Source organism: Dreissena polymorpha, chromosome 12 (genome assembly GCF_020536995.1).
Source record: "Dreissena polymorpha isolate Duluth1 chromosome 12, UMN_Dpol_1.0, whole genome shotgun sequence".
Classification (NCBI taxonomy): domain Eukaryota; kingdom Metazoa; phylum Mollusca; class Bivalvia; order Myida; family Dreissenidae; genus Dreissena; species Dreissena polymorpha.
In genome coordinates, this window is record NC_068366.1 from 12,545,481 (window position 1) to 12,569,441 (window position 23,961).

A 23,961-nucleotide genomic window follows, 5' to 3' on the forward strand; every position below is an offset into this window, starting at 1 on the left:
ATATTACCTTGGCCTGTAACCTTTTCCTTCCGTAAGTTTATAACTTGGGTTAAATACGTCACGCAAGACTTAAGACAACAACAACAATAAACAAATTGAAGCACTTGCAGGTAAAAAAATGCTTTAAACATCTAATCGACAAATTCTTTAAGCTTATATTTAGGTATCCGTTGACGGATGTTTTGCAATTGTTTGTATATTGTGATTGTTGAGTTATTTGGTTGAATTGTTGGGTATTCCAACTTGTTGACTCTCAAATTGGTAATATTTGGAGTGAACGGGGGAAAGACCAAAACTATGATGGGATAGTTTCCTTCTTTGTCTATATTGTTGCGCAAGTATTTTGTGCGCAACTTTCAAGCCCCTCAATCAGGCAGTTAATATCAACAGATTGCAATAATATTTACATACCTGTGTAGATAATTCATGTCTTGATAATGTTCCGTAAGAATTATCCTCGATTACCGTAAATTATATAATCAATGACACTTTGAATTTAGCACATCTGAGCAATTTAAATCCAACCACTATTCAAATTTTCAATATCTCCAGGGCTCAACATTAACTTTAGAAGCCACCTGTCCGTTAAGACAGGAAGACCAAAACTTCACTTGTCCTGACCAAAAAGCAACTTGTCCTGACCATTATATCTTAAACTTCTCAGTACTTTGCAAAATAATGAAATAATACAAAATGCTCAAATCATAAAGACTTTTATCGTTCAAAAATTAAATACATGTTAACAGTATTGTAAGCAATTTCAATACAAAAAGAACTGACTAGAATAACAGGAAAACTCGAGATAATTGATTTTTAAACATTATACAAAGCCATAATACCTGACAAAAACTGGTGTTTTGCCACCATAAAGCAGAAAATGTTCAAAGTGATGTTTATGTATAGTACTGTCAGAACTGATATTTTCAATAACATTAACAAAACTCACTGACCAAAGGCTCCCTGAAAATGTCCCCTTGCCTTGGGGCATTTACAAAATTGGTCGTCACTATGTTAATTGTCTGTAAGATCGGTGTGTACGGGTGTTGTAAAATGCATATTCTTTACAAGGGAGAATATTCTTGTTATCTTGGCAAAGAAAAATGTTAAGGTTGCTTCCCCAGGGTTTTACGGTACGTGATATTCTGCGTCAAATACGCATAAAATGCCAGTCAAGACCCGTCATATTTGTTAATTTGGGTCCCATGGGACGCACAAACATTTTGACGTAATGGTTCTCGTAATGTCAACAAGAAACTCTGAAAGACAACTGCAATACGTAATTTTCTAGAAGGATGTACTAGTTGTCTCACTTGTTGATTTATCGACCAATCGTGTGATCGCACACCTGCTGTTGCTAGGTGCAAAGTCCCAAATTGAGATTACATTGTGTAAATGTAAGCTATTTATGTCGCTTTTTAAGAAAAGCTTACTGAGGTTACGATAGCTTATTATCTGGCAAGCAAGATTAAACTATAAAAATAAAAACAATTTTTAATTTTATAGGTGTGTGTTAAATCTTGGCTATGTTCACATAAATAATCGATTACTATACTTTTAACTAATTAACTTTGACACAGCCAGCATATTTAGCATACATTCACTGCTTGTAACTCAAATGGCATGCATTTAAATATTCCCTTTTTCGTCTGCAAAAATGTCAAAACAAGATGACCTACGAGCATTCTTCCAAACGAGTTCAAAAGATGCAGAATCAGCCAAACAAGTGCAATGTTCCTGTGGGGCTGAAACAATGCCCCCCTGCCACTAAAAAGGCTCGAAAGTTTTTGCTGGAATGGCTAAATAAGTATCAATGGCTTTCATTCAGAAATGATTTGATGTACTGTGAAACATGCATGTCTGCGAAAGTAACATCAAACCCATTTACAGATGGTTGTTCCAATTTTCCATACATGCCATGAATAAAGGACCATGCTAGTGTGAATGGCAGGAGTGCTATACTACTAATATATCACTAAGTTATATTGGGACCCCCATTTTTATTGACAGGACCCCTGAAAATTATTAACTAAAGTCCTATGGACTCCTAAAATTTAACATGAATGTAAAACCCTGCTTCCCTTGTGAACAGTACAGTGTAGTATCACATGGAACTATTTGAATATCTCGTGCTTTGTCGATTAAACGTAAAAAAAATGAACTTGTCTAGAATAACAACAACAAATATAATCAAATTTTTTTTAATCGTAACTCCACAGAAATAACGGATTTAAAGGCATTTTTTCTATGTAATTAAATTAAAACGACCACTTGTCCCGTGGGTCACTACCAAATTCATTATTTACTTGTCCGGACTAACAATTTGGTTGTCCCTGACAGTCGGACTACCGTTAATGTCGAGCCCTGATCTCTTGATTAGCTTGCTGTGTAGATATTTATCGATAACGTAGCCTCAATGTAAACCATGTGGTTTAAATGTGAAGAATAAACGGCGGAAAACACAGTTTGTGTTCGTCTGTTGTGAGCGCAAAGCGTTATATAGTAAAGCGATGTTATTGTACTTTTCTGGAAGCATTGTTATTTTTGTTAAAGTGACAATTAAAATTTGCATGTACTCAAATAAATAAAAACTTTTATTTTTATACGGCACATAAATAATAGTGATACAGATCATATAGTATACCGTCCTATCTAAGGTAGAATGTAAGTACATATAACAACACGGAAAGAGGTAAAATCAACACATGCATCAAACGTTGCTCAAACTGTGAAGAGTGATCAGATACTGCACGTTATCTGTTTTGAACACATGCGTGTGTTAATATTTATATTTTTATATATTGAATATATTTACCAAAACAATTTTGTCAGTGTCCGTGTTTCAGTAATCTTTTTCAGACCAACGTTGGACTGGTAATTTTTGTACGTAGAAACGCTGAAATTTATTATCATTTCAGTTTTATGAAATAACATATACACGTAATTTTAGAACTGTTTGTCACATGTTCCAAGTAAAAAAATGATAGTTAACGTGCGCATATTCATTCCAAATTCACTCGCTGATGAATTACTAATACGACATTAATTTCACAGACAAATTATGCGTACACGTTACACTGTGATGTCGACAAACCGCATTTTTCTGATTGCTTGATATTTTAATCTGTTTCAAAACATGGCTTGAGGTTAGTAATTGTGTTGCGATTTAAGCAGACGTTTAACACGAGAATTATTGCCTTGCTAACTTTAATTTGACAATATTTGAGGTAAAGATGGACTTCTGAACTAAAGCTTAATCAGTTGGTAATGTTATTTTGCAATTTTAAGCAAATTGCTGAAAATTTAAACTTTCTGGTTTCCACCACGTAATTGGTCCTTGGCCGATAAGACGTTCCAAAGAATTTAGCCCATATAAAAAGTATCTCTAAATTCTTTTGGCGTCTTATAAACAAGACTAAATTGTTGGGTAGATTGAACGACTTAATTACACAATTTTGAAGTGGTAATATAAAATTTGCTTTAATTTTAGCTTTCAACATTCAAGAAATCAATGATACATCGTCAGAAGTGCATTTAGGAACAGCAAACGTTTGCCAAGTACCGTCAGTTTCGTACTTTTCCTCATAAGACAATAAGTTCAAAAACATACAAATATTGCAAACAAAGTGGGGTAAAAATAATTACAATTGATAAAATATGCAATAAGTCTTATAAATATTTTATAAATACCCGCAATTTAAATAGTTTTGCCTGTATTTCATAGACATAACTCATTAAAAAAATGTCTTGCTTGTTCTTTAAATTGGTTTATTCAATATTGAAAGTCAGTTTAATTCTTAGGTGCCGGAATATGCAAAAAGAGTGGCTTAACTCTTTCAGTGCTGGAACCGAATTGTGAAGGCCTTTGCAAACAGTTTGGATCCAGATGAGACGCCACAAAATGTGGCGTCTCATCAGGATCCAAACTGTTTGCTATTCTGATAGTATTCTTTGAAAAATCTAAGAAAATGCTAATTTGAGAAATTCAGCAGACGAAATTTTTATTTTTAGCAGACGACAAATTTCCCAGCATGCAATGGGTTAACTTTTTTACTAAAGTAAAACCTTTAGTGTCTTGTGTGTACCAAAATTTAGCTAGGTCATGCATCAAGTTCCCATTTACATACAGGCTGTCAATATTTCCTCTTGTTTTTAACTACGATTAAATGTATAAACTAATCAGGTGATGAATGTGTTGAAAAAGAGATATAATCTTTAAATCTAAACAATGTTAATAAGGCAAACCCCTAAATACTCACTTTTTGTGGTAGATTTTCTATAAAAGTGTGAATCAAGTTTACAGAGACTCGGAATCATTTAACATGAATCAACAATATATGCATGTATAACTCCAAGACTAGGAGGGGAAATTTAAGACAAAGAAATTTTAAGAGTCTTCATGAAACCCAGCTCTTGATTTGCAAACCACTCTAATAGATGAATTGTCTTGCAGATCTATATCTGTCTCATGGCACAAGATGACACAGCAGGGTGAGTCAAGGGTCCAAGAAGCACTGGCAAAGTTCCTGAGAAAACACAAGTTGGAGGAGCGCATCAGGTAACTTCCACTATCTGCCTTTCAACATCTGTATGGTATTGAACTTCAGTTATCTGCCATTCAATATATATGTGGTATTGAACTTCAGCTATCTGCCATTCAATATCTATGTGGTATTGAACTTCAGCTATCTGCCATTCAATATCTGTGTGGTATTGAACTTCAGCTATCTGCCATTCAATATCTATGTGGTATAGAACTTCAGCTATCTGCCATTCAATATCTATGTGGTATTGAACTTCAGCTATCTGCCATTCAATATCTGTATGGTATTGAACTTCAGCTATCTGCCATTCAATATCTGTGTGGTATTGAACTTCAGCTATCTGCCATTCAATATCTGTATGGTATTGAACTTCAGCTATCTTCCATTCAATATCTGTGTGGTATTGAACTTCAGCTATCTGCCATTCAATATCTATGTGGTATAGAACTTCAGCTATCTGCCATTCAATATCTGTGTGGTATTGAACTTCAGCTATCTTCCATTCAATATCTGTATGGTATTGAACTTCAGCTATCTGCCATTCAATATCTGTGTGGTATTGAACTTCAGCTATCTGCCATTCAATATCTGTATGGTATTGAACTTCAGCTATCTGCCATTCAATATCTATGTGGTATTGAACATCAGCTATCTGCCATTCAATATCTGGGTGGTATTGAACTTCAGCTATCTGCCATTCAATATCTGGGTGGTATTGAACATCAGCTATCTTCCATTCAATATCTGGGTGGTATTGAACTTCAGCTATCTTCCATTCAATATCTATGTGGTATTGAACTTCAGCTATCTTCCATTCAATATCTGTGTGGTATTGAACATCAGCTATCTGCCATTCAATATCTATGTGGTATAGAACTTCAGCTATCTTCCATTCAATATCTATGTGGTATTGAACTTCAGCTATCTTCCATTCAATATCTGTGTGGTATTGAACTTCAGTTATCTGCCATTCAATATCTATGTGGTATAGAACTTCAGCTATCAGCCATTCAATATCTGTGTGGTATTGAACATCAGCTATCTGCCATTCAATATCTGGGTGGTATTGAACTTCAGCTATCTGCCATTCAATATCTGGGTGGTATTGAACATCAGCTATCTTCCATTCAATATCTGGGTGGTATTGAACTTCAGCTATCTGCCATTCAATATCTATGTGGTATTGAACATCAGCTATCTTCCATTCAATATCTGGGTGGTATTGAACTTCAGCTATCTTCCATTCAATATCTATGTGGTATTGAACTTCAGCTATCTGCCATTCAATATCTGTGTGGTATTGAACTTCAGCTATCTGCCATTCAATATCTGTATGGTATTGAACTTCAGCTATCTGCCATTCAATATCTATGTGGTATTGAACATCAGCTATCTGCCATTCAATGTCTGTATGGTATTGAACTTCAGCTATCTGCCATTCAATATCTGTATGGTATTGAACTTCAGCTATCTGCCATTCAATATCTGGGTGGTATTGAACATCAGCTATCTGCCATTCAATATCTATGTGGTATTGAACTTCAGCTATCTGCCATTCAATATCTGTATGGTATTGAACTTCAGCTATCTGCCATTCAATATCTATGTGGTATTGAACTTCAGCTATCTGCCATTCAATATCTGTATGGTATAGAACTTCAGCTATCTTCCATTCAATATCTGTATGGTATAGAACTTCAGCTATCTGCCATTCAATATCTATGTGGTATTGAACTTCAGCTATCTTCCATTCAATATCTGTATGGTATTGAACTTCAGCTATCTGCCATTCAATATCTGTATGGTATTGAACTTCAGCTATCTTCCATTCAATATCTGTATGGTATAGAACTTCAGCTATCTGCCATTCAATATCTGGGTGGTATTGAACATCAGCTATCTGCCATTCAATATCTGTATGGTATAGAACTTCAGCTATCTGCCATTCAATATCTGGGTGGTATTGAACTTCAGCTATCTGCCATTCAATATCTGTGTGGTATTGAACATCAGCTATCTGCCATTCAATATCTGGGTGGTATTGAACATCAGCTATCTGCCATTCAATATCTATGTGGTATTGAACTTCAGCTATCTGCCATTCAATATCTATGTGGTATTGAACTTCAGCTATCTGCCATTCAATATCTGGGTGGTATTGAACATCAGCTATCTGCCATTCAATATCTATGTGGTATTGAACATCAGCTATCTGCCATTCAATATCTATGTGGTATTGAACTTCAGCTATCTGCCATTCAATATCTGTGTGGTATTGAACTTCAGCTATCTGCCATTCAATATCTGTATGGTATTGAACTTCAGCTATCTGCCATTCAACATCTGTGTGGTATTGAACATCAGCTATCTGCCATTCAATATCTGTGTGGTATTGAACTTCAGCTATCTGCCATTTTATATCTGTGTGGTATTGAACTTCAGTTATCTGCCATTCAATATCTGGGTGGTATTGAACTTCAGCTATCTGCCATTCAATATCTGTGTGGTATAGAACTTCAGCTATCTGCCATTCAATATCTGGGTGGTATTGAACATCAGCTATCTGCCATTCAATATCTGTGTGGTATTGAACTTCAGCTATCTGCCATTTTATATCTGTGTGGTATTGAACTTCAGTTATCTGCCATTCAATATCTGGGTGGTATTGAACTTCAGCTATCTGCCATTCAATATCTGTGTGGTATAGAACTTCAGCTATCTGCCATTCAATATCTGGGTGGTATTGAACTTCAGCTATCTGCCATTCAATATCTGTATGGTATTGAACTTCAGTTATCTGCCATTCAATATCTGTGTGGTATTGAACTTCAGCTATCAGCCATTCAATATCTGTGTGGTATTGAACTTCAGCTATCTTCCATTCAATATCTGGGTGGTATTGAACTTCAGCTATCTGCCATTCAATATCTGTGTGGTATTGAACTTCAGCTATCTGCCATTCAATATCTGGGTGGTATTGAACTTCAGCTATCTGCTATTCAATATCTGGGTGGTATTGAACATCAGCTATCTGCCATTCAATATCTGTGTGGTATTGAACTTCAGCTATCTGCCATTCAATATCTGTATGGTATTGAACTTCAGCTATCTGCCATTCAATATCTGGGTGGTATAGAACTTCAGCTATCTGCCATTCAATATCTGTATGGTATTGAACTTCAGCTATCTGCCATTCAATATCTGTGTGGTATTGAACTTCAGTTATCTGCCATTCAATATCTGTGTGGTATTGAACTTCAGCTATCTTCCATTCAATATCTGTATGGTATTGAACTTCAGCTATCTTCCATTCAATATCTGTGTGGTATTGAACTTCAGCTATCTTCCATTCAATATCTGGGTGGTATTGAACTTCAGCTATCTGCCATTCAACATCTGTGTGGTATTGAACTTCAGCTATCAGCCATTCAATATCTGTGTGGTATTGAACTTCAGTTATCTGCCATTCAATATCTGTGTGGTATTGAACTTCAGCTATCTGCCATTCAATATCTGGGTGGTATTGAACTTCAGCTATCTTCCATTCAATATCTGTATGGTATTGAACTTCAGCTATCTGCCATTCAATATCTATGTGGTATTGAACTTCAGCTATCTGCCATTCAATATCTGTGTGGTATTGAACTTCAGCTATCTGCCATTCAATATCTGTGTGGTATTGAACTTCAGCTATCTTCCATTCAATATCTGTATGGTATTGAACTTCAGTTATCTGCCATTCAATATCTGTGTGGTATTGAACTTCAGCTATCAGCCATTTTATATCTGTGTGGTATTGAACTTCAGCTATCTGCCATTCAATATCTATGTGGTATTGAACTTCAGCTATCTTCCATTCAATATCTGGGTGGTATTGAACTTCAGCTATCTGCCATTCAATATCTGTATGGTATTGAACTTCAGCTATCTGCCATTCAATATCTGGGTGGTATTGAACTTCAGCTATCTGCCATTCAATATCTGTGTGGTATTGAACTTCAGTTATCTGCCATTCAATATCTGTGTGGTATTGAACTTCAGCTATCTTCCATTCAATATCTGGGTGGTATTGAACATCAGCTATCTGCCATTCAATATCTGTGTGGTATTGAACTTCAGCTATCTGCCATTCAATATCTATGTGGTATTGAACTTCAGCTATCTGCCATTCAATATCTGTATGGTATTGAACTTCAGCTATCTTCCATTCAATATCTGTATGGTATTGAACTTCAGCTATCTGCCATTCAATATCTGTGTGGTATTGAACATCAGTTATCTGCCATTCAATATCTATGTGGTATAGAACTTCAGCTATCTGCCATTCAATATCTGTGTGGTATTGAACTTCAGCTATCTGCCATTCAATATCTGTGTGGTATTGAACTTCAGCTATCTGCCATTCAATATCTGTGTGGTATTGAACATCAGCTATCTGCCATTCAATATCTGTATGGTTGTCATGGCAGTTGTTTTGTAATGTAATTCAAACTTATTTGGAAATGCCAAAGCAATCACATGTATCATTAACATTTTGCGTTTTAAGCACCTGTCAGTTTTTCATTACTAGCACTATGTTTCAGTGATGTAGATGGGATAGTTCTGCAGTACTGTCAGTTTGTCATAACTAGCACTATGTTTCAGTGATGTAGATGGGATAGTTCTGTAGTACTGTCAGTTTCTCATAACTTGCGCTATGTTTCAGTGATGTAGATGAGATAGTTCTGCAGTACTGTCAGTTTCTCATAACTAGCGCTATGTTTCAGTGATGTAGATGGGATAGTTCTGCAGTACTGTCAGTTTCTCATAACTAGCGCTATGTTTCAGTGATGTAGATGGGATAGTTCTGCAGTACTGTCAGTTTCTCATAACTAGCACTATGTTTCAGTGATGTAGATGGGATAGTTCTGCAGTACTGTCAGTTTCTCATAACTAGCGCTATGTTTCAGTGATGTAGATGGGATAGTTCTGCATAACTGTCAGTTTCTCATAACTAGCACTATGTTTCAGTGATGTAGATGGGATAGTTCTGCAGTACTGTCAGTTTCTCATAACTAGCACTATGTTTCAGTGATGTAGATGGGATAGTTCTGCAGTACTGTCAGTTTCTCATAACTAGCGCTATGTTTCAGTGATGTAGATGGGATTGTTCTGCAGTACTGTCAGTTTCTCATAACTAGCACCATGTTTCAGTGATGTAGATGGGATAGTTCTGCAGTATGTCCTCTCCATACTGGAGGACCTTGGTGATGGCAGTGGTGTGGGGGAGAACATTGATGTCGACCAGTTTGTCGAGGTCATGGACGCATACATACCTGGCTTCGGAGACATCGACAGGTACTGGACGAAAAGAAAGTAAAGTGTGTTGTTTGCGCCTAAAAAATTTCATTTACAATTAATTTGCCGATTCCCCTCTGGAGAGAATTGGTTTTCCTTGGTGTATTGTTATTCTTAAATAGTGTGCAGCACCAGACGTTGTTATTTTTTACCTTTAGGTAAGGGCATTTCCAAAGCAGTATTCAAAAATACCACCAACAGACTGACATACAAGAGGTCAATTTGAACAAATTGGCATTTGGCATTTACTTGTTGCTTTCATTGCCAGATAGTTTAAGACTTTATTCAAATCTGCGAGAAAATGATTTCACTCTACCATGTGTGTTGTTGACCTTTTAAATTTCCATTTATATCCTTAATCACAATAAATATTGTCAAGCACATTTTACTCTCCCCATCTAGTGTTCAGTGATATTAGCTACTATTCATATGCTGATATATTTCCCTAGCATTTACCCGTGTATGTTGCGTGGAAAACAGGTCTGGAAAGAGACAACGTTTTTGTCTGTACATATATTGTGATGATTTTAACATCAGCTTGTACAGAGTTTCATTCTGCACTTTTTTTGATATCAAACACTTGACTGTTTTGCTTAAAAATTCTTCATAAATACAAAATCATTTCATTGAATATTAGTGTACAGCAAAATGCATTTCTACAAAACAAATAACTCGTATTATCTCTACAACAAGATGACAGATCTACATGTTCGCACTATGACATATCAATAATATGATAGTAGCAACAAGTTTTGTGGGGATCATTTTTATGTCCTCCACCACTATAGTGGGGGACATATTGTTTTTGCCCTGTCCGTTGGTTTGTTTGTTTGTTTGTTTGCCCCAACTTTAACATTTGCCATAACTTTTGCAATATTGAAGATATATAGAAACTTCATATTTGGCATGCATGTGTATCTTATGGAGCTGCACATTTTGAGCGGTGAAAGGTCAAGGTCATCCTTCAAGGTCAAAGGTCCTATATATGGGGACAGTGTTTCACAAACACATCGCTTGTTTTTAGCTCTACTGCCAAAGGCAGAAGAGCTTATGGGATGGCATGGTGTCTGTCTGTCTGTGTGTGTGTTAGACATTGTCTTGTTTATCCGATAAAGTCCACAGTTTTCATCCGATTCTTTTCAAACTTACTCAGTGTCCGGCAGAAGAGCTTATGGGATGGCATGGTGTCTGTGCGTTTGTTAGACGTTGTCTTGTTTATCCGATAGTCCACAGTTTTCATCCGATTCGTTTCAAACTAACTCAGTGTCTTTATATTAATGAGGACTCGAACCTTATTGATTTTCAGGTCACTGGGTCAAAGGTCAAGGTCACAGTGACTCGAAATAGTAAAAACATGTTTATCCGATAAAGTCCAAAGTTTTCAGCAGATTCTTTTCAAACTTACTAATTGTCTTTATATTAATGAGCACTCGAACCCTATTGATTTTCAGGTCACTGGGTCAAAGGTCAAGGTCACAGTGACTCGAAACAGTAAAAACTTGTTTAACCGATAAAGTCCACATTAATGAGGACTCGAACCCTATTGATTTTCAGGTCACTGGGTCAAAGGTCAAGGTCACAGTGACTCGAAATAGTAAAAACTTGTTTATCCAATAAAGTGCACAGTTTTCATCCGATTCTTTTCAAACTTACTCAGTGTCTTTATATCAATGAGGACTCGAACCCTATTGATTTTCAGGTCACTGGGTCAAAGGTCAAGGTCACAGTGACTCGAAACAGTAAAAACTTGTTTATCCGAGTAAGTCCACAGTTTTCATCTGATTCTTTTTAAACTTGCTCATGTGTGTCTTCATATTAATGAGGACTCGAACCCTATTGATTTTCAGGTCACTGGGTCAAAGGTCAAGGTCACAGTGACTTGAAATAGTAAAAACGTGTTTATCCAATTTAGTCCACAGTTTTCATCCGATTCTTTTCAAACTTACTCAGTGTCTTTATATTAATGAGGACTCGATCCCTATTGATTTTCAGGTCACTGGGTCAAAGGTCAAGGTCACTGACTCAAAACAGTAAAAACTTGTTTATCCGATAAAGTCCACAGTTTTCATCCGATTCTTTTTAAACTTGCTCAGTGTCTTCATATTAATGAGGACTCGAACCCTATTGATTTTCAGGTCACTTGGTCAAAGGTCAAGGTCACAGTGACTTAAAATAGTAAAAACTTGTTTATCCGATTAAGTCCACAGTTTTCATCTGATTCTTTTCAAACTTGTTCAGTTTCTTTATATTAATGAGGATTCAAACCCTATTGATTTTCAGGTCACTGGGTTAAAGGTCAAGGTCACAGTGACTCGAAATTGTAAAATGGATTCCAGATGTTAACTCAAGAATGCTTAGGCCTAGGATAATGAAACTTCATAGGTACATTGATCATGACTGGCTGATGACCTCTATTGATTTTCAGGTCTCTAGGTCAAAGGTCAAGGTCACAGTGACTCGAAATAGTAAAATGGTTACTTTTTCTTGTTTATCCAATTTAGTCCACAGTTGTTATCAGATTCTTTTCAAACTTGTTCACAGTCATTATATTAATGAGGACTGGAACCCTATTGATTTTCTGGTCACTGGGTCAAAGGTCAAGGTCACAGTGACTCGAAATATTAAAATTGTTTCAAGATGTTAATTCAAGAATGCTTAGGCCTAGGATCATAAAACTTCATAGGTACCGGTACATTGATTATGACTGGCTGTTGATCCCTATTGATTTTCAGGTTGCTAGGTCAAAGGTCAAGGTCACAGTGACAGTGTTTTAAAGCAGTAGAGCGATTCAGGCCCTCATGGGCCTCTTGTCTCACATCTACATCTAAAGTAGAAAAAGTAAAAAAAAATTTGCATGAAAATCACTTCCATTTATCCTTAATCACAATCAATATTCTCAAGCACATTTTACTCTCATATCCTCATCTAGTGTTCAGCGATAATTTCAATTTATCAATGATCAAATAAGGATCATTGTGCATGTGTAAAGTGCATTACATTCATGGTATTGAAATATTTCGAAACTCTGCAATTATGTGTTTCAAATTCTGCTAAATATGAACATGTTTTAATAAATCATATTCATTAAACACATGCATGAAATAAAATATTCAAATGGAATAAACTTTCATTTCTTTGCTATTTGCCAGTGATTGTCAGAGGTGCAAATTCTGTAAGACACATTGTCCGACATTGTGGCTGCAGGTTTTAGGGCTTCTGTATTTACTTGTATACATAATCTTTAGGAATATTCTAGTTGTAAAGTTATCAAATATACATCTTGTGTTTTTACAGTGTGGCAGTGTGTGACTGGATGTTTGAGTTGGCGTCAAAAATGTCTCAAGGTGAGATATTGAGAGAGTCATGTGTAATCACATAACCCAGGCTGACAATTTTCAATATGCCTGGTTCTGTACAAAATTGGGCTTAATGTATTTGCTGAAAGTGTTGTCCCTGATTAGTCACACATGCTAATTTTTCTGCTTTTATGGTTTTGTTTTGTAAATTAAGTTTCTTCTTAATGAAAATTAAGTATAAGCCAAAGAAAGGGGTTGTCCCTGAAATGCCGTATTTGGACCACACTAACGCACATACCTTTAGCTCATTTTCTTAGAACAAGACTTGAATGTGAGCTTTTAAATTAATGAGTTCAATTACAGAGTTATTATTCACTCAATAGCCATAGTATAGCATGAAATAATTGAATATACTAAACAAAAAATTATCTTTTGTAATACCTTTGTTTAGATAGTACCCTATCTATACCTTTTCAGTTTCATTCAGGATTTTATTTTTCAATTAAATTTTTCTGAAAACAGCTTACTCCTTTCCAGGCACTGCCCCTGAGCCGACTTCTCCCACTGTGACCTCTGACCTTCCTATGACCTCTGACCTGGTGCAGGGAGCATGCAGCAGACTGGAGCCTGAGACACGAGCCTCGCGCTGCAGGAATGCAGGCTCTGCAGGGGACAGTGAGAGGGTAAGATTGATGTGAGCATTGTTCCAGGAAAACTGGGCTTAACCCTTTGCATGCTGGGAAATTTGTCGTCTGCTAAATTGTCGTCTGCTGAAGTTCTAAAATTAGCATTTTCTTTGATTTTTTTTTCAAGAATACTATCAGAATAGCAAACAGTTTGGATCCTGATGAGACGCCACGTTCTGTGGCGTCTCATCTGGATCCAAACTGTTTGCAAAGGCCTTCAAAATTCGGTTCCCGCACTGAAAGGGTTAATGTGCATAAAGTGTCGTCCTGGATTAGCTTGTGCAGTCCGCAGGTTTCATTTGTTTAGAAAGGACTTCCTTTAATGGTATAATTCCATAAAAGCGGAAAGTGTTGTCCCAGATTAGCCTTTGCAAACTGGATTGGATAATCTGGGATGACTCTGTACGCACATTTACTAACCTCCGTTTTCCCATTGCAGTTGGGGGAGGGGGGCATACATGTTTTACAAATGTCTCTTTTTATTTTTTGAAATGAACAAATGCATGTTACTGTTATTTTGAACTACACCATTCATTAAAGACAGTAATACAAATCAATAATTTAAGTGACTTAGCCAGTTATTCTTGAAATGGACTTATTAAGGTTTTTTTTGAAAAGCGGACCATAAGTTACTAACTCTTGGTATCTGACTTTAAATGTCTTTGTGTACATGTATATCGATGTATAACATAAATCAAAATAATTCCCAAAAGGACGGAAAGTTCGGTCAATTTTCTGCCAAAAGCAGATTATCTGCAAGTGAACAAACAAAATTATCAATAATACTTTATATTTCAGCAAAAAGGTATGGCCAAGAATATTAAGATGGGTTTGTGCAATTAATTGTAAAGCATTTAAAACAACCAATTATTCCCAATCTGAAGATTTCACAATACCAATTTTCCAAATTTCAGTTTTTTGCGCAACTTTCTGCCAATGTGGTTGGTACACATTCTTTTCCCAAATGGGCAAAACTCCCTGTCTTACATCATGTTTCCTTACAGAGCTCGTCTGAGTCATCAAGTGAGGACATTGACGCACAGGTAGATCAGCTGTCGGAGCTGTTCCCAGACTCAGTGCGGTTGGAGTTGGAACATTGTGTGCGGGGGGCGGGAGGTGATCTTGAAGGGGCGGTTCAACTTGTCCTCACTAGACACGAGACTGGGGCTTCTATCACACAGGACAAGAAGGTGAGAACACCGGCCAGGTTGGCGCTAAAAAATCTCATCAAGTAGCCAAAATTCATGTTATTATGAATGTTAGCTCCGAAAAGTTAATTTAAGTTAAATTCTGCTTTATTTCAAAATTATATTTGCAAATGTTAGAAGCCAATTTGAGACTTCAATAGCATTGGCTATTTTGGCTACTGGTAACGCTAACATGGACTGTTACTTTTATCAGCTGCGTTATGGGAAAACTGGGTTAAATGCATGTGCGTAGATACATCACAGGCTAATCTGGGGCAACACTTTTCACTTTTATATAATTTTTGGTTTAAAGAAAGTCAATTCTAAAAGAAAATCCAGTGTGGTCCCTGATTAGCCTGTACAGACTACACAGGCTACTTTGGGATGACCCTTTATGCACATGATTTAAGCCCAGTTTTCTCAGAATGAAACTCATATTAACACTTGTTCAGCTTAATAAGTTTACTTTGGATGGAGTAGTTGCAGTGTTATGTTGTGTGTTAGAAGCTGACAGGCATCCTAGCTTGGAATAACACAATACATTGAAAAAAACAACAATTGATGAAATATTGAACACCAGATTGTGTTTAACTAGCATGTTATTTGAAGTTTTATGGAAACATTCATTCATCATGAACGAATATAAATGTATTGTAAAAAAACTATGTTTTCAATTTACCTATCTAAAGGATTTAAAACAGTAAGTAGTTTAGAAAATCAACATGTAGTTATTGTTCTTCCAATTTTAATTTAGCCAAAGGTCAAAAGACCTCAGACAATCAGTCAGTTGGATGATAAGAAGGCAAAGGAAATGTTGATGGAAAGGTAAGTAAAATTTGCCACAATTGTAATTTAATTTTTTCCAATTTATTAAATATCCTTATGTTTGTAATGTTTCTTAAGAAATAAGAGTGTTTGGATAGTTAGTTATTTAAGTGGAAGTTATATATCAAGACGAAGCAGTCAGTCTGTTATAAGTCAACGTCCTGCTTTTTATTCCAAAGGAGTCAATCACCTCAAGCCACATTCAGTCCATCTGTCTGTCGTTTTGTCTGTCCGTCTGTCAGTCAAACTGTCACTCCTTCTGTCTGTCCATTTGTCTGTCTGTCCGTATGTCAGTAAAACAGTCACTACTTCTTTCTGTCCATCCGTCTGTCAGTCTGTCAGTAGACCAAAACTTCTCCGGAAGGGTTCTAATAAATTAAAACATACAACCTTTAAACGTGCAAGCATTGTTTGCTTGTAATTTGAAGTCAACCATGTGCTATTTTTGTTTTCCTAGGTTGAAAGTTATACATTATACAACAACATGCCCTTTGTTTATTTTTTTAAATTTAAATATTTAAATCTTACTCCAATATTTGTATAATTAATACCTGTTGTTAATTTTGTGCACTTATTTTTTCCCAGAGCATAATTCAAAAAATGAAAGAGGTGTCAACTTAAAACTAAAAATGGGTATATTAATTTGAAGTGATGTTAAGTTCAAAAGAGCCGTCACTTTTGCTTCCATATTTTTAAAGTTATTACCTTTCATGAGTTGTTATGCTTAAATTGTGCATATATCTAAAATAGCAAGAGGTATCATAATTGAACTAAAGTATATTTGAAGGTCACAATGAGTGGAAGTGCAGAGTATAATTCGTGCTTACATAATTTCACACTTATTGCACATGAGAATGTTCATGCATACATTTTGTCCAGGAAATATCTTGAATACAGCATTAGGGATCAAGATAAAACATTATATATTGAAACATTTTCTATTCAGCTCTTTAAGTTGAACCTTATTAACTATAATATTAAAACACCTTTATTCTCAAATTAAAACTGAATGTAAGCGAAATAAAATACAGTCAAAACAACACTATTTTCCCCAATTTCTGGGAGGCCATTTTCCAAAATGGTGTAAAACAACTGATTAGCATTCAACTAATGTCGCTGACATTTTGCTATCTTAAGTGTATAAATATTCATTTGCCATTGGTAAATCTAAAGAATGATTTTATTTTACACAAACTTTGTATATGTATAAAACTTTATATATGAGCCTTGCTCTATGGAAAGGGGGTTAAATGAATGTGCGTACAGTGTTGTCCCAGATAAGCCTGTGCAGTCCGCACAGGCTAATCAGGGACAACACTTTCCGCCTAAACTGGATTTTTTCTGAAAAAAGACTTTCTTTAAACAAAAAATATCATAAAGCGGAAAATGTCGTCCTAGATTAGCCTGTGCAGACTGCACTTTACACACATGCATTAAACAGCCTTTTCACAGAGCAAGGCTCATATGTATAATGGCTAACCCTGTATGTAAATGGTCTATAAACAGATCTGTATGAGTGGGTATGAATGACACTGCCAATAATGACATGAGTATTTCCTCCCAGGTATGCCTTCATAGATGTGAATGAAGACAAGAAGCAATACAAACCAAAGGTGCCAAAAGCAGTAAGTTGCATGATTGCAAACCCAAGATGTTGGTCCATACTATCTTTAATCCATAAATAAACTGATCTCAGGGATAGCCCTTCTTTTTTCTTTTGTTTCCATTTAAAACATTTATTTTTCCTTGTGAATAGGTCTGCGAGAGTCAAGAGCATCCCACTTCACACGGTATAGAGTTTACAGGCAATATATATATATAAGTAATTACATTTAATACATTTCAAAATAAAAAGCTTTATTTTAATGGTAGAAATCAACACAATTGTTCGTTAATTATATTCAAATGCTCTCAAACAACAGCATGGCAAATTATTCCATCTGTAATGTGTCTCTTGGCAGCTTAAAACAGTATTCTCTCATAAAAAATCCATCTCTATTTTTGTTTCAGGAACCAAAAAAGCTTGTACGTTACCTTGACAACCAGGTTGTTAACACGAAGGGTCAAAAGTTCACAGAGATCAAGACAGAGGAGAGTGAGGAAGCTAAGAATACCTACATAAACCTGAAACCAGCCAAAAAATACAGATTCCATTAGTGAGATATGTAACCAAGGCAACCAAGAATACCTACATAAACTTGGAACCAGCCAAAATATCCAGATTCCATTATTGAGTATTGTAACTAACGAAACCACGAAAACCTACATAAACTTGACACCAGCCAGAAAATACAGATTCTATTAGCGACATATGAAGACTTGTTACCTAAAACTGACCAGCAAGTAGACGTTCAATTAGTGTGATATACAGACCTGGTATCTGCCTGAAACCAGTCATAAAATACTGGTTAATTTGTATAATATATAGTGACATCAAAACAGCTAAAAAATAGAGGTTCTATAATTGAAATATTTGTAGACCTATATTTATCTGAAACTGAATAAGAAATGCAGATTCACTTTTGACCTATAAAAGCATGAAACCAGTTAGAAAATACATATTCCATAAGTCTGATTTGTAATATTCTGTCAAATATCAACCTCAAAACAATCAGAAAGTACACGTTTCATGAATGGAACAATGTACACTCAGATGACAGTTGATCAATCAATATTAGTCTCAACTCAGTGCTGCTCTGCCCTTCAGGTTTATGAAATGCTCCATTTTATTAGCTTGGCTGTTTTCAGGCAAAACCCGAAGTATTGTCATAGCCATCTCCTTGTCCACATCGTGCTAAAACCTTTACATTTTGTCAAGGTTTTGAACATTGGCTATAAAATCAAATTGCTTCCACCTACAACTTTGAAACTTCATATGTAGCTTCACCGTGATGAGTTCTACACGCCTCACCCATATTTGGGTCACTAGGTCAAAGGTCAAGGTCACTGTGACCTCTTAAAAAAAACATTGTTCTGACATGCTTTCATTTATTTAAAAATGCACCCACAGCCGAGCGATGGCACCCGTTATGCGGTGCTCTTGTTCATAGCAAGTATGCATTGATTCATGTCTTGACCACATGTGAAAGTTCTACAAAAAAGATATTTTACCCTCATGTTGTCTTGGCTCCTTTTGCTTCAATACAAGTAATTTAAGGGACACAGCTGTATACAGAAAATGTATGTAATTCATTCAATATTATAAAACATACTCGTACACAATTTGTGGAACTTGAAATGTGTGGATTTAATAATAAAAACATTTAAACTAAATATATGAACATAACACTGTCTGAACATAAACAAATCTTGATATTAAACTTTAAAATGAACGAAAATCTTTCAGTTAATATTGAAATTGTGCTCATATTTTTATAATTAAGTTTCATTGTGAAAAATACAATTAACCCCATGTTATTTGCTAGCAATACAAAGGATGGTATTGAATACCAAAATCAGTATCGAATATTCCCATTTTCTTTAAGTGCCATATTTCTATGATCCTCATATATACTGGTTAATCCATTTACAAAAAGTTCTCTCTACTTTAATATTACAGTCAAACCTAAATTCAGCGGTCAGTCAAGGGAAATGACCAAAGTGACCGTTGTCCACAGGTGACCATTGAATATGGATCACAGTTTTAAGATGGTTAGTCAGTTGGTAGTATCGTTACCACGCCCAGTCGTTTCCATACAGTGTTAAAACAAATGCTCATTGCCGTTAACTAAGCATAATAACAGAATTAATTTACATTGAATAATACAGAAAAATATCTTATAGATTGATTTAATTTCATATTGTTTAACTAAAGCAATGACTTTATCAACGCTAGTATCATTGTTTACTCATGCATCTCGTTCATTCAGTAAATAAAGCTTGTCACGTGCCATTGATGTCACGTCCGTACAAGTCTAAAAAGCGGATTCGCTGTCAAACCGATAGTACGGTCTAACTGTACCGTTCTCATTCAAAGAAAAATACGCAAACAAATTGTTACAATTTATCAAACGAGCCGGAGCCTCGGTGAACCACTTAAACACCAGATTGTTCAACCTGCTGTATTTCGTGTCATATTTTAGATTAATTTTAAAGAATTATCAGAAAATGTTATTTTCAAATCGATACTCAAGGTTTTATAAGTACAATGTACTAATTAGCGGTCATTTAATAAGCGATAATTACTTTAAACGTGTCACAAAGGCTGACATATTTTCTTTTGAAGATACCCCCACAATTATCCCCGGAAAACAAACCTTCTTAACACCTTATTATTTGTTTACTCGCAGCGGGCCGCTTTTATTATATCAAAGGCAATTACCGCTCTCAGCCGCTTTAACCGCAAAATAGACGTACAAATGATGTGCTGTTTTTAATTTTCGTGACTCGAGACGACTGACGCTTGACCGTTGATTTCAGTTCAAACATGAATTTTGGAGTTAAATATAGTGGCCGTTATGGACAGGTGACCGTTATTTTCAAGTGTAATATAGAGTGTTTTTTGTCGGGGGGATTCCAGACTGACCGTTGTTGTCTGCAGGTGGCCGTTAATTTCAGGTGGGCGTTAGGTCAGTTTCGACTGTATTATAATTATTATGATTTAACAAAACAGTTGTCAAAAATAGTTATTAAAAAACAATTTTATCAATGCACGGTGATGATCATTAATTTATTAATCAATTTTTATCAATAATGGCTTCATCATTCTTATGTATCATTTTGTTTTAGTAATGTTTCCTAAAATCTCAAAGCAACAGTTGCCATTACCAAATAGCATAAGCTTCTACTACTGTTTAATATAATTGTGTATAACTGGCGATTATAAAAGTTGCCACTTACATCTGATATCATTTGTGTATGCAATCTCTAATGATTATGTTAACTAGTTATTTGTACATTATTGATATTTTTATTTTCACGTATGATTCCAGAATATGTGAATCTGCATTACAATTCAATATATTTTAAATGATGTAAATATTTTTATGATTTAGATTTGTTTCTATGTACCATTTATTTTATAGCATTTTATTTTTCACTCTTAGTATTTTACAGTTTATATTGTAAGCATGAAACCATTATTTTATACTTAAAGGGACGGTTCTCAAATCATTGAGTCTAGAGAACTATTTTATAGATAGTTTTTCTCCCAGCCAAGATATGTGAAGATTTCCCTTTAACATGTTTACTCCAGTTAGAATATATGTATCCCAAAAAACAACCTTTTTAAAAAGAAAACACTAATCTGCTGGTACAAATATAGCTGACTCATATATACTCCTTTCAAAATCACACACCTTATCAAGCGTTATTATTTAATTGGTTGATAAAATGGACCAGCGTTGTTTGTACTGAGGGATTAGTGGAGTTTTCTATACTCGGCCATTCGGGGGGTAAGTCTATTGCATACATATTTTTGTCAGTCCATACATTTACTTTATCAATTTCATACAAATTAAACACAAATTGAAGTTTTACATCGATTGTAACAATAGTGTGCAATTGTGTTGTAAATGCGTTTTACATTACATTGAAACTACATTATAAAAAGCGTTCACTTATGAATGTGTACATGTATAAAGTTTTTTAGGAAAGCATGCAAATATATAAGAATTAAAAATCTTACAATTTCCCTTTTATTTTATTTTTTAATTTATGTAAAGTATTATTTGAATTGCATTTTGCAGATTGTATAATTTAAATGGATGTGTTATCTTAAAGTTGGCTTATCAATAATTATATTTATGAAAACAACAATTTTCTGGCGAGTTACCTCATTTTATATAATTTAGTCACTATGGAATACATACTGCAGGTTCTGACAATATGTATAGATACTCTTACTAAAATACTGGAGTATTTCCGCAATAAAATAAAGCTACATTATACATGTATTTCACGCTACGAAATCTGTTCAGGATTTCAACAGCTAAGAAGTGGAGTACTAGTATGTGTTATGTATTATACATATGAGTAACTTTCATTGTGACATTGGCAAAACCTTTTTCCAATTTAAGATGTTCACATTACTTAAGTTTGTATTATGGATTGATTTAATATATACTATTTACTACGAAGTATAGATAATCATCAAACGTTTTTATAAGAATATGTTTAATTTGTTTTGAGCTCACCCGAGCACAATGTGCTCATGTTGACCTTTTGTGATCACCTTTTGTCCGTCATGCGGCGTCTGTTGTGCAACGTCCGTTGTGTGGCATCAACATTTACCTTGTTAACACTCTACAAGTCACATTTTTAGTCCAATCTTCATGAAATTTGGTCAGAACATTTGTTCTTATATTATCAGGGCCCGTATTCACCAAACAATTCTTTGACTTATGTCTAAGAATAAAGAAAATTCTTTAAATTAGAATATTCAAGAATTTCTTTTATTTTGAGTCAAACCCTGCAGTAAACACCTCAATCTATATTATTCTTCCTATAGAACATTTTGTTAATGACATAATCACCAGTGGAGGCAAGTCTAAGAATCGGTTAGTGAATACAGACCCTGGGCTGAGAATCAAAATGGTTCCAGACCGTGGAAAACATGGCTGTCTGGGGCTGGGTATTTTTTCTTATATGGCTATAGTAAAACCTTGTAAACACTCTTGAAGTCACATTTATTGTGAGCTGAAAAACTAGATCACTAGGTGAAATTTAAAAAATATTCATTAATACTTAGAAGTAACTTTTTTGGACCATTTTTTCATTAATCTGCTCACACTTTTTAAGATAAGTCTTGTTCCATGGGGTCTCAAGTGAGCGCCATAGGACACATGGCCCTCTTGTTTATCCTGAGGAAATATGTAATAAAGACTGGTGTTCTAGTGAGTTGTATGGTACTTGTTGATTGTTCGGCATGGTTCCACTCTCTCTGCTGGCTGATGGAATTCACTATCACACCATCAACTTGTGAAAAACTGCCCACTTGACGCATCAGTCATGTTATTGTCCATATGGATCCTCTAAAAAGCTTTTATTGAATCTCAGCCATTTGTTATAATTCATACTTTTTGAGTTTCATACTACATCAAATAAGTAAGTAAATGAAGATTGTATTACTTATTGAATAAAAGGAACAAAAACAAAAGCACATAGTTTAATACATGTCATGATTGCCATCAGAACAATGTTGTCAATATAAGTGTTAGCAGTAAGGAACATAATGTAACCTTATCGTTAATGTATTATAATGTACTATACCTTGCCACCAACCCTATATTAAACATTATGTATAAAATAATGCTGGTTTTAGCATTTCTTTTGCGTTATGCTGATGTTTTGCAATATACATGAATCCTTCATTCACATGGTTTTCATCAACATTTTGTATCAATATGTATCAATATGTCATCTAAAATAAATTTATTTTGTATGACTTAACTTTATCATGTGTTGCCAAAAGTTTGTGTCTTTTGTTGTATTCTACATTTTCTGTATTAGCATTTGGCTTCTATCCAATATTCAAAGTATTCATTGAAGACAAAATCAAAACTGTTTAATTTTATCAAAATTAACATGCACCACTTTGATTTTTTATTTGCTTGTTGTTTTGATTGAATGCCCTGTCATACTTCCATGTAGTTAATTCCAGAGAGTTTTGATTTATAGTAAACAGCTTATTATTTTGTTAGGATTAATAGCTCCATCATGTTAAATGCATTTGAAATTGTTGATTTTATGTGTTATCATATTAGCCAACTCATATTATGTTGATGATTATTTGATAACAGCCAGACTTTAAGTGTTTAGATATCGTTGGTAAATAAATCGAATTATACTTGATTTGTATGGATCAATTTTGTTTTGGGATATTGGCCTTTTTTTCAAGACCTACTTTACCGGTAAGTCTTGATGGATGATAACCAACAATAGTTATATATTAATATACTATTAACAAACTAATCGAATGTGTCTCACTTACATGGCTTGATAGATTTTAAGCCAAAAAGTATTGATGGCCGTGTAACAACAGTAAACACACCGAACAATTGTATCAAACCAAGTGGAACTTCAAGGAAAAATACCATTGCAATAGGAGAACTAGAACTTCATGTATATTTACTTTACAAGAGTTTCAAAT

The 23,961-nt window shown here is 34.9% G+C and overlaps 1 protein-coding gene across 2 annotated transcripts; it reads left to right on the top strand.

The window, feature by feature from the left end:
• The first annotated feature begins 77 nt into the window (after positions 1 to 77).
• On the top strand, positions 78 to 23,663 carry LOC127853518 (CUE domain-containing protein 2-B-like). Of its 2 annotated transcripts, none has more exons than XM_052388073.1 (9): positions 78 to 163; positions 4,451 to 4,555; positions 9,735 to 9,878; positions 13,173 to 13,222; positions 13,712 to 13,857; positions 14,865 to 15,050; positions 15,802 to 15,872; positions 17,437 to 17,497; positions 17,883 to 23,663. In XM_052388073.1, the coding sequence occupies exons 2-9, from the start codon at positions 4,476 to 4,478 to the stop codon at positions 18,027 to 18,029; spliced, it is 885 nt and encodes a 294-aa protein (XP_052244033.1). In that variant the 5' UTR covers positions 78 to 163; positions 4,451 to 4,475; the 3' UTR covers positions 18,030 to 23,663. The 2 variants fall into 2 exon arrangements, with proteins under 2 accessions (XP_052244033.1, XP_052244034.1); XM_052388074.1 differs by having other exon boundaries at positions 79 to 110.
• The last annotated feature ends 298 nt before the right edge of the window (positions 23,664 to 23,961 follow it).